Source organism: Lytechinus variegatus, chromosome 13, assembly GCF_018143015.1.
Source record: "Lytechinus variegatus isolate NC3 chromosome 13, Lvar_3.0, whole genome shotgun sequence".
Taxonomy (NCBI): domain Eukaryota; kingdom Metazoa; phylum Echinodermata; class Echinoidea; order Temnopleuroida; family Toxopneustidae; genus Lytechinus; species Lytechinus variegatus.
The window spans coordinates 1,567,903-1,579,418 of NC_054752.1; the positions used below are offsets into that span (position 1 = coordinate 1,567,903).

The window sequence follows — 11,516 nt, forward strand, 5'->3', positions numbered from 1 at the left end:
CAAATTTCTTGGAATCAAAACGGCCTTCACCTTGTAGTGACACCGTTTGCTTGTCAAATTTCAGCACCCCAGCAAAATAATCGTTTAAGGGGTCCTGTCTATAGGTAGTTCAAAACGAAACTGAGAAATGCATGCCAATGTAAAATCACTTGAATACTATACAGTTTGTGGAGAGCTATACTAGACTTGATATTATGACGTCATTTATTTATTAATGCCGAGCAAGCGTTCTATTCAAATATCATTCCATGGCACAAAAATGGGTATCAATTATGACAACGACAGTGGTAAAAGAGCGGCATGTATATGCATGTAGAAGATCAAAACTGACGAGAAGCGATTTATGAGGGGAAAACTGTACGGAGGCATGTCGTTCAATGTCAATTATTCGAGGATGTGTATACGTTGCCATGGAATCTGTATGTATCACGAATCATTTTTAATTGGTTCGCTGTTATTACAATGAAGCTATCACCATACCTTTACTCTGTGAAACCAGGATCACATATATCCATAGATAAATGAATGGTATAGTGTACTTGGTCATCGATGAGGATATAACCGTATACCTTCATGCATTGTTCATGGACGCCATATCGGTCTATAGTTTCTGATGGTGTTTGTAACATCAATGGTATAACTGATTATGGATGCAGTGAATATGCCTACGCTGGGAGCAGCGAGAAATACTAATAAACAGGTAGGAACTGAAATGTCATTATGTTATGATCATATATGTATATATGTTCCTCTGTGACATTAACGTTGGCAAAACTTCATGATTAGGCTTATCTATTTGGGGGTACTGTCACCTTTATAATATATATATACTAATACACAGGTAGGAACTATATATATATATATATATATATATATATATATATATATATATATATATATATATATATATATATATATATGTATATATATGAGCAAGGACCTAAACATTGCGTGGGTGCTTCAGTGAGTAATATATTGGCGAAGAAGCTCAAAAAGCATTGAAGCGAGAGACGTAGCCTGGATTTCTTCAACTTTTATTAATACAAGCTTTCGGCCATTTAGTCCGGCCTTCTTCAGGTATCTGAAGATGTAAAAGACATAATGGCTTTACATGTAATATGCATATATTTGGATTAATTTACCAAATAGAGGTATATCTTAAAAGAAGATGTTTTGACCTTAGCTTGTTTCCACATATCTGTTTGATTAAACTGTGATGCAGAAAGTAATACAAATGTCTTTTAAAACGTTTAAAACGTTTTTTTTTATAATTAATGTCTCGTGCAAAATATACCTCTAGTCGCAGGTTTCGAGGAAACACACTGCACCAAAATAATTTTTGAAATAAGTTACAGTATTTGGTGCAATGAGAACGAGCCCTTTAAATCGATCGCCCAAAATACTCAATCTGTTTGTGAACGATTGGTTGTGAAAAAAAATCTGGTAAAATCAAATATCTACGAATTAATGGTGCGTTAAAGAGGTGATGTATAAGCACATGCAGTATGCAAAATATAATAAAGGAAAACCTTTCCTCGAGTGAAGTGTGGACATTATTTGTAGAGAAATATTGGCAGCAGTCCCCACCCATACCTTCTTGGTCTTTGCGGCCATTTTGAATTCTCCATATTTCTCTAACTTATACAACCCAATACGAACAAAATTCACCCCATTACAAATATTTGTTTTCAATTTTTCATTAAAATTCATCTGTATTGGGTAATCATCAACATAAAGTTGAGAAAATGAAATTTAGTCATTTTCTTTTCTGGGGCGAATACAGAATTTGTCCCATGCGTTATATGTTATTAGGCCTATGTTGCAAACTACGAAAATCCCCAAATGATAAGAGAAATCCTGTATTGATCAAACATTTTTAAACTCTGAAATGATAAATTTTCATATTTTTGATTAAACTCTCTATGTCTCTTTTCTCGATCTTTATTTCATTTCTTTTTGTAATCAAGTTTAATTTGGAAAACTTCTGTCAATATCCTCGGGTGCTACACGCAAAAACCAACCCATGCTTTTCTCAGTATAATTGATAATTTAGGAGAAAATAAAGATGGTTTGCTTATTTTGTCTTTACATTTTGTCTTTGTTTTTTATCTGACAGGAGTCAGGCAGAATATTTCTTTGGGACTTCATAGTTGCAGTCATATTAGCATTCGATCTATTTTCTAACTGTAAAGGTATGTAGTAGGCCTACCGTATGTATATATATATATATATATATATATATATATATATATATATATATATATATATATATATATATATATATATATATATATATATATATATATATATACAACACAATAAATTAAGCAAGCACATGCGGGTAGCCATTATGTCTGATTTATCAAACATGTAGATTCCTAGTTGTCATGGTTACATGTACGTGTATATTACTCAGAATAAACTAAGTAAAAGACGTGTTTCATAACTATCTTTTAGTTCCTTATGAATAAAATAAGTATTACACCTTGTTATTATGGGATGTATCATGAGGTTCCTCAATGAAATATGATAGTGTTAAGAATCATCATGCTACGCCAGGAAGAGTTCAGACCATCATTAAGTTCAGGGATGCAATTCAGGGGCTGATTCAGGCAAACTGAACAGGAAGGGGCAAACAAATTCTCACAAAAAAGCCCCCCCCCACGAATCAAGAGGCAAAACACATGGTAAAAAACGCTATTTCCAATTTAAGTGCATTGTGAAAGCTCGTCACTGATTACTATTGCTCAAAGTTTTAAACAAACTGTTTCAACAATTATTGTTTTAACAAGTTAATACAATGTCAACAAAGTTGGCACAATTGTTAAAAAGATTAAACAACTTATTAGAGAGACGGGCTTAACGTGGTTATCATGGTTATTTTGTTTTTCTATGCAAAAGGGAGAAAGGGGGCGAGTGAGTGCCCCATTTCCGACTAGATGCACCTGACACAAAAAATGTCTTATATTTTAACAATGTCTTCATTGCAATCCTTTCTCCACTCAGCCCAATGCTCAGATTCTGGAAAAACCGTAGAGTTCTCAAGACCTCATCAAATAAATTGGACAAACAATCCTGATTCATATTTCGGAGATAGCCCATGCTCGTGGAATATCACCATACCGGGAGCAGGGTCAACATGGCGAATTCAAGTTAAAGTGCTTCATATTGATTTACTTTGTTGCAACTGTGAAAGAGAATATTTATTGATAAAAGACGGTAAGGTGTGAGGAGTGTCTGCACTCTAAAAAAATATTGGGAAAAGTGATTTATGAGGGTAATTATGTGTCCAACCAACATTGGGCATTTCTTATGTTTTTTTAATATTTATCCAGTGTGATTAAAATTTTGACCATTCTAAAGTAACTGCTGCTTATTTTTCAGCCTTACTGGACAATATGCTTCCCGCATTTGGGTAAAAAACTGCAGCAAATTCGTTGGGTACATAATTACCCTCGTGGTGGTAAATGTTACCCGATATTTTGTTTTACAGTGGTTGGAAAGTTTCGAGTGATTTTATCTCACCTGCATAGCAGAAGCGAGACAATGCGTACGTGCCACTTTTTTGACAGCGGCTTCGTATTGAAATATTTTTGTTTTATTCATTTGTCATATGTTTAATTTCGTGTACCTCTCTGTTGTTTCAGTATTATTTTTTTTTTCATTCTAGGTAATTGTCTCTGCGTTTATGTTAACAAACATCATGTTTCTTTGCCTTCTCAGTGCCCATAAATGCCATTATAACTTACACTGAATTAATTTGGTATGGAGTGGACCTCTCCATTTTCACAAAATACAAATCTGTTTTTTAGTGTCATAATTACTTTTTTGATTGATACATAGCCATTTCAAGTGTGATGATTTTACAATCTTGTTTACTGCATTGACTTCATTTGAGCAAAGTGCATAGGCCTATGTCCAGCTTTGAATTTTGTTGGAAATGAAGAAATGAAACATCTGTGAAATGTTAACCAAATAAACAAGGATAGGTTTTTGAACTGTCATCATAACTTTGAAAATATATTACATCTATAATCTATTTCATGAACGCTGGATTTAAGGGTAATTAACAGACTATTACCATCTTTCACCAGCTTCGGGTCACATGATCAAGGTCAAAAGTCATTTTAAATCAATGGACTTTGACCAACGGTGTGATATCATTATAGACTTAACCCAAGTGTTGAAATTGGGATTTTTCAAGATAATTAATTAAAGTATAAATCATGTCGTTGCACCTTTAATTTACAACTCTATTTTTTCATTATAGGTTATAAAGGTTTCAATGTGATTAAACAGTAGATACAGTAATGACATCAAGAACTATGACTAACTAACCACGGATCCTTTCTTCATGTTCTTCAATCCGGACTTTTCGCATTTTGGAGAGCTGAGACGCTTTTGTCGGAAGTTGGTGGACCGGGACAGCATCGAAATTTCTTGACTATGGAAAACGCCTGAGTTTGTTTGTTCGGTGCAAATCATCGGATGATCTGCTGTTCCAGTCCACCAACTTTCGACCAAAGCCTCATCAGCTGATTGTCATTCAAAATTGCATTTTCAAAGGAATCGACGGATGCGTTGTAAAGAGTTTCCCCGAAGTAAACGCGAAAACTATATACCTATTTTCTGTTTCGACCTCGCCTCTTCCTTTCCACTCTTCACTTTTTTTTGCCCCTCTCTCTTCCAGGTTCAGAATCGTCTGCTAGACCCATTGCTGTTTTGTGTGGTGGTCCTGAAGTTGAAAACCCAAACACCATAACCAGCAGCGGGCCCGCCCTCTATGCTGAGTTTCAGATATCAGCCGATGATAAGACGACTGGATCCAAACGATCGGGATACGCACTAGAGTTCCAATACTTTGGTATGCCATCGATATATAACATTTAGTAACGTGACAACTTAAATGTACAAGCAAAATTATCAGTCAATACTTGATTCAAATGCCGAAAACTATTTTTTGCGCCGGAATGATCATAATAAAAACTTCGGTTTATATAGGCCTATGAATAAAATATGGGTAGGCATTCATCTCGTGAAGTAAATACGGATCTGAAATTGTAATCCCTTATCATTAGAAACACAGAGAGACATAAGCATTTGTATATATTGTAGAAAATTATGATTAGAATTGGCATATTCTACTCGAGTAAAAAGACAAAACCATGAAAATTTGATGTAGGGTGCTGACTACGGTGGGTACTGCCCCTTTTATTTACTCTTTAACAAAATGTCTACAAACTAAATGCAAAATGACGAATTTGCTTAATTCTAAATGAGGGTGGGCTATAAACATGATAAAGTAGGCCTACTATATATTCACGTTCAATTATTCCCTAACCCTAACCCTAACCCTTCTGTCTAGATTCGGCAGTATCATGTCCAGTTGGTTGGGCTAGCAGAAATGAATTTTGCTATAAACTCTACCATGAATCATTACCATGGCAACAGGCGGCATCACGATGTGGATATGACGGAGGATTCCTAACATCTATCTTTGATCAGGATGAAAATGATTTCCTTGTGGGTAAGACCATGCGATTCAAACTTTCAATCTTCCAATGCCAGTCTACCAATTGACAGTTTCCATAAAAAAACTTAGGCAAATTGATCATGTTGATAGGACAACAAAATTTGATTATATGGATATAGCATTCTTTTTGCCAAAACCTAATATTTTGTGCAATGTCATGAGAGGGTTGACACCATGCTCGTCCACAGACTTTCAAAATGGACCATAAACAGAGTCACATTCGTGATTTTTTTTCTGTCAGTACTTGTGTACCCAACACGAGATGGCAATATACCGTAAATGTTTCATAAATAAGACTATATGGTAAAAGCCCACCATTATAACACGATTTATCTAGTCACACTATGCCTCATGAAATTTCATGGCGACACGAAAAGTTATTAAACATGTTAAATAGGATGATTTGCAATTCAACGATCAGCTCCATTGGTTTGACTCAATCACTAATATTTTACTAATGCCGGTTCGAGTCTCGCTCCATTGTTTTGACTCAATCACTAATATTTTACAGATGCCGGTTCGAGTCTCGCTCCATTGGTTTGACTCAATCACTAATATTTTACGGATGTCGGTTCGAGTCTCGCTCCATTGGTTTGACTCAATCACTAATATCTTACGGATGCCGGTTCGAGTCTCGCCTAGATCGGGTTTCCAGATATTTCTTTAAATAAAAAATCGATTCAAAGAGCGACCTCCACTGCATGAAACGATTTTCCTCTGTATGATCAATAACTAAACCCCCCCCCAAAGAAGGTTCTATATTTTCTATAATAGTAAACATGAATAACAAACCTAGAAAGATGGGGGAGGGGGGGAGGGGAGCTACAATATATGTTTTTTTTCTTCGACCAAGTTGAGCCATTTCGTGACAACTTACGTTCCTTTATGAATCGCATGAGAAACATTCATGGCTATCATTTACCACCCCACAAAACACATCATTTTATTTTTACCAGAAACCTTTAGGTCTGTGACGTCTTTAGTATGGATCGGAATTTATTCTGATGAAAGCAATCACTGGCTTGATGGTTCGAGTTCACTTTATTACACCAAGTGAGTTATTGATCAATTATTGACAATAAAAGACAGTCGAGACCTTGACCAAATGCACGGTAGTTGAGCACTAAAGCATCGCCGTTTACATTATTTATATCCTTTATTTTAATGCGACATGAGGGGAGGGACTCAATATCTAAATAGGTCATTTATTTATTGAAAAGTACGATATTCTAGTCTCATTAAGACCTTTACTTCCAATAATTTGATTTTTATCCATTTCCCCTTTATAGAGTCTCTTTTTTCTTCTTAATTCCCTTTTGTTTCTTACTGGTAGACATTCTTCCAGAAAAGTGGTATCCATTTTTTTATATTCTTTTTTTTAACAACAGTCAATATGAGCTTGTTATCCCGTTTAAAGATATTTTAATAAATAAATCAATAAATGATAATTCCTTCTTAATTATGACTACCCCATTCCGATAATGATCTTTGTATTAGGCCTACAATGCACATGTTCTTATCTTACACCTGCTTGCGCTATCATTGTTGTATTTGCTATCATTCTGTTCCCTATACTATGTTTATTTTTTTAATAGGAATTGGGTAAAACTTTAGATTGAATTGAATATATTAATTGACCTAGTGACTATACTACTACCACCTTTGTCTACATTCTATTAATGTTAGCGATTGATCACTAATTTGAGAGGACAGTCCTGGGCCCCGTCTTACAAAGAGTTACGATTGATCCAATCAATCGTAACTCTCTGGAAATCCATCAGTGTCATAATTTTTTTCTACGAGTAATTTACACAATGTTCTTACTAAACATAGAGTAGCGCAGTGAATTTTTAAGAAAACATTGAATGCATGATCTTACAACATAGTTAGAAAATATTTAGAACAAGCATGCATAACAGATGTTAACGTTGCTGGCCGTCCATAGTTGTGATTGATCGGATCAATTGCAACTCTTTGTAAGACAGGACCCTGATTGGTTCTTAGTCAGTCTATTCGGCATAATGCGCATGCAACGATTATCTTAAAGGGATGGTCCAGGCTGAAAGTATTTATAGTTTAATAAATAAAATAGAATTCACTGAACAAAATGCCGAAAATTTCATCAAAATCGGATAACTGGATCGTCGAAGACTCAGAGATAACAGACACCAGAAAAGGCCGCTTTAAACTGTATAGTCAGGCAGGCTCACTACCTTATTTTATTCAATCTGTAAAGACAGAAAACGGAAAAGCATCATAAACATATGTCCAATGATTTGACACAAAGAATTATCTGTTGTCATTACATACCAGAAATACTTCTTTTCTTCTTTAAAACAACTTGAAATATAAATATAAATATTCATCTGTATATAGTGGATGATGTAAATAAATACTAAAACCTCATCTATATAAGAAAAAAACGGTTTATAATTAATCTACATAATCTTTAAAACGTCTTGAAAAGAAACTAGAAATAAACCTCATTTGCATATGTATTTGCATTAAGTCTTAGTCAAATGCTTCATAAATTTCCAATAAATCAGTTTTCCGTTTACAATATCATATTTCTTAACTTACTATTAAATAACACAATTAACAAATATATCCGTTATTAATTTCAGTTATATCATGAATGTGCCTGATAACTTGCCAAAAAGCTTTATTAACCAGATTAATAGTTAAGCCCGACTAAATTTATAAGAAACCCTTTAAAAACATTCAATATATATTCTCAACTTAACAGGCATCCTTCTTAGCTAGCGTTTGCAAACTAACATTTAAAACACAAAAGAAAGGCAACGGGTGACCCTGAACTGACCTTGCATAAATTAAAGCTTCGTTTGTTTGACAAAACTACTGAACTAAAAGTTCCTAAAAATCGGATAAGTACTCAAACTGTCATTGTACAACCTTTTAAATGTGCCTTTATACACCTCACCTATCTTTGGTAGAATTAAAACGAAAACAAACGTCAATCAATACATGAGACCACGCCCATATGCCTGCTCTAACGAATCTCGCCTATGACGTCATCACGCCGCTAAATTCAACATTTGTTCCCTTCAAAAACTCAAATATTCATTCGACTCTCATATTACTTTTCCTGAATTAATCTATCAAGCTTATGTCTTTTAACTTTATAACGTTCAAATATACTCTTAAAACTTCACACTTCGGCTCATAAAGTACAACTACCTTGCCAAATCGAGTGCGCACAGCAACTCAAGTTCATTTCACATCCATTTACTGTACATTACACAGACACGCATACTGCGAGCGTTTATTACACGCCGCACGTGTTTATTACAGTTTAAGAATCTCTACACTATCTTAAACATACTTTTTCTTAATACTCTGTGGAAATTATCTTAATATCTTATTACTTATATAATGTATAGCATTTTAATCATCAAACTTACGGCATTATCATGATATAGGTAACCACCATTCACTTCATACAGCAGCGCTTTATTCAGTCGCACGCACGGTTCCCTATTTCCACCTCCATTAATTTGTACACAAATGCGCGTACACAAATCTATGAGTGGTTTTTTTTCCTGCAAGAACTGAAAAAATTGGATTGACAACTGATTTAGTGCATTAGATATTTATTACTGCAACTTATTTCATTATAAGGGAGACATATTATTCACACAAGTATATGAAATAATGAAAAAAATAAGATTTTATGTAAAAACATAAGAAAAAGGAGAGTGGAGATGTGACATCATCAACCCACCTAATGAATATTCATGACGACTGTTTTTACCAATTTTGAACTTCATTATTTGTTGTCCGATTTTGATGAAATTTTCGGCATTTTGCTCAGTGAATTCTACTCTATGTATTGAGATATTTCAGTCCGGACCATCCCTTTAAATAATCTTTGTGTGGTGCCAGGAGACAACTAGTACTTCACTACTTATCAATGTGACATTTAAATTATTACATTCATTATTTCATTTCTTTAGTTTCAGATCTAAAAGTTCAAAAGATCTAGATTCGGGTTGTTATGTTCTTGAGCTTGGTGCAAGTGGATTATGGTCCATTTCAGATTGCCAACTTCAACAGAAGTTTATATGCAAGAAATCTCAGGGTTAGTGTCAAAATTAATTACTACACTGTAATCCCTTTAAGTACTATATTTATAATGAATACCATTTCATTTTTTCAATGACAGGTTTACGTTTGATATTGTCTACACCTATATGATTTGTGGTTTCCAGTAAAACATACGAGCATGTCCAGCCGTATTAAGTTGTCTAATGCAATTTGCCAAACAAGTGCAAAAAATATTTATAAATTTTCAAAAACATTTCAGTAGAGTTTTAAAAAGTAAAGCGTACTTTTCAGAATTCATCCCACTATTTTCTCATCCGCTGTTCTCTCGATGCCGTTCCTAAGCGGAGGGGGGGGGGGGGGGGGGAGACAATTTTGCCTTTAATGTTAAACTGACTTGCGATAACGACATTATAGTCTACGTAATAATCCATACTTGATTATTGTTGGATAGTAGGTATAGGGTGTGAATTGTTAGGCCCACTCCTCATCCTTTGCCTTCAAAATATGCATGTCATATCGTCTAGCGTACCTAAGGGGGGGGGGGAAGCGGACTCCCCCCCGGACGAGTCACAACTGATCCAGGGGACGCCCCCCCTTGAGAAGCAAAATTAAGAATTTGTAATGTAAAAATGCAATGAAAACAGACGTGTGCCCCCTCTTTTTAACTTGAGGACCCTTTTTTTATTGGTTGTCCATTTTTTTTGAAGACGAAATATCCTCCAAACAATTTGCCCCTCTTTTGGAAAATCCTGGGTACGCCGCTGATGTCATATCTGTATTAAAATGTATTCTTGTTCAAATCTTCAGATGGATCCGGAGGAAGGTACTGGACCGAGGTTATTTATGGCCCTCAAACCAACCCATCGAAACGTGATCTTAAACCTGGCATCGCTTGGGGACTTACAGTAGTCTTTTTCTTACTCGGAGTTTGCTTCTACGGCAAGCGGGAGAATACTGTCTTTACTATCATGATGGAATGCTTGAAGAGTTTCTTTGAGTGCTGTGTAGACCGGGTAACAGAGTGCTTTACACCATGCACGTTATGTTTTCGACGAATTCGACGTCGGCTTCGCTTCCAGGCTCGGACGACGCGAACGGTTCCCAGCCATCATAGGAGACACCACGAAGCGATGTACAACCCTCCCACATCACAGATCATTACGTCGCGATCGACTTCAGTAGAAACGGACGATCATATTACACACAGAGAACGCATAACACCGCCGTCGCTGTCGTCCTCGCCGTCTAGCGATGACGAAGACGTAACTTCGGAACCGACTGCACCCCCTTCCTACATAAATGCCATGGAACCAAGATTTGACATTTCGTTCATTGACCATAGAACTTCACCCACGACATCGATGAACGACACAGTACCCACATACGAGTATGCAATGGCCAGAACAGAAACTAATGTTTAGAAATCAATTTCTTGGTGGATTATAAAGTGACTAGAACCACAGGTCTGACGTCGGCATTCTTTTATTTTTGTTTCAGTAAGCCCGAAGGTCACTTAGGGGAGTGGTGAGGGGCTTTGTATCCCACAGGGAAAAACCAGTAAGACCAGTATTTTTTTTTACTGGTTTCCAGTATATTTTTACTGGTTTCCAGTATATTTTTACTGGGCAAGTTGATTTTAAACTGGACCAGTAAAAATCAACTGGAGACCAGTTCCAACAATTGCATTCCAGTTGAAGCAATTAGTAATGCCAGTTAAATTATTTTCATCAAACTGGTGTAACTGGTTCAATAAATGGTTTCCAGTAGATTTTTACTGGTTTCCAGTACATGTTTTATACTGGACCAGTTGATTTTTAACTGGACCAGTTCAAATAATTGCATTCCAGTTGAAGCAAAGGAGTAATACCAGTTAAATTGTTTTTCATCAAACTGGTGTTACTGGTCCGATAAATAATGA

At 35.5% G+C, this 11,516-nt stretch overlaps 1 protein-coding gene across 1 annotated transcript; it reads left to right on the top strand.

Moving 5' to 3' along the window:
* The first annotated feature begins 191 nt into the window (after nt 1–191).
* LOC121426763 lies at nt 192–11,226 on the top strand. Its single transcript, XM_041623151.1, has 8 exons — nt 192–700; nt 2,117–2,192; nt 3,007–3,219; nt 4,691–4,864; nt 5,366–5,527; nt 6,490–6,586; nt 9,508–9,632; nt 10,406–11,226. Exons 1-8 carry the CDS (start codon nt 647–649, stop codon nt 11,017–11,019), a joined length of 1,515 nt encoding a protein of 504 aa, XP_041479085.1. The 5' UTR covers nt 192–646; the 3' UTR covers nt 11,020–11,226.
* Nucleotides 11,227–11,516: the final 290 nt, after the last annotated feature.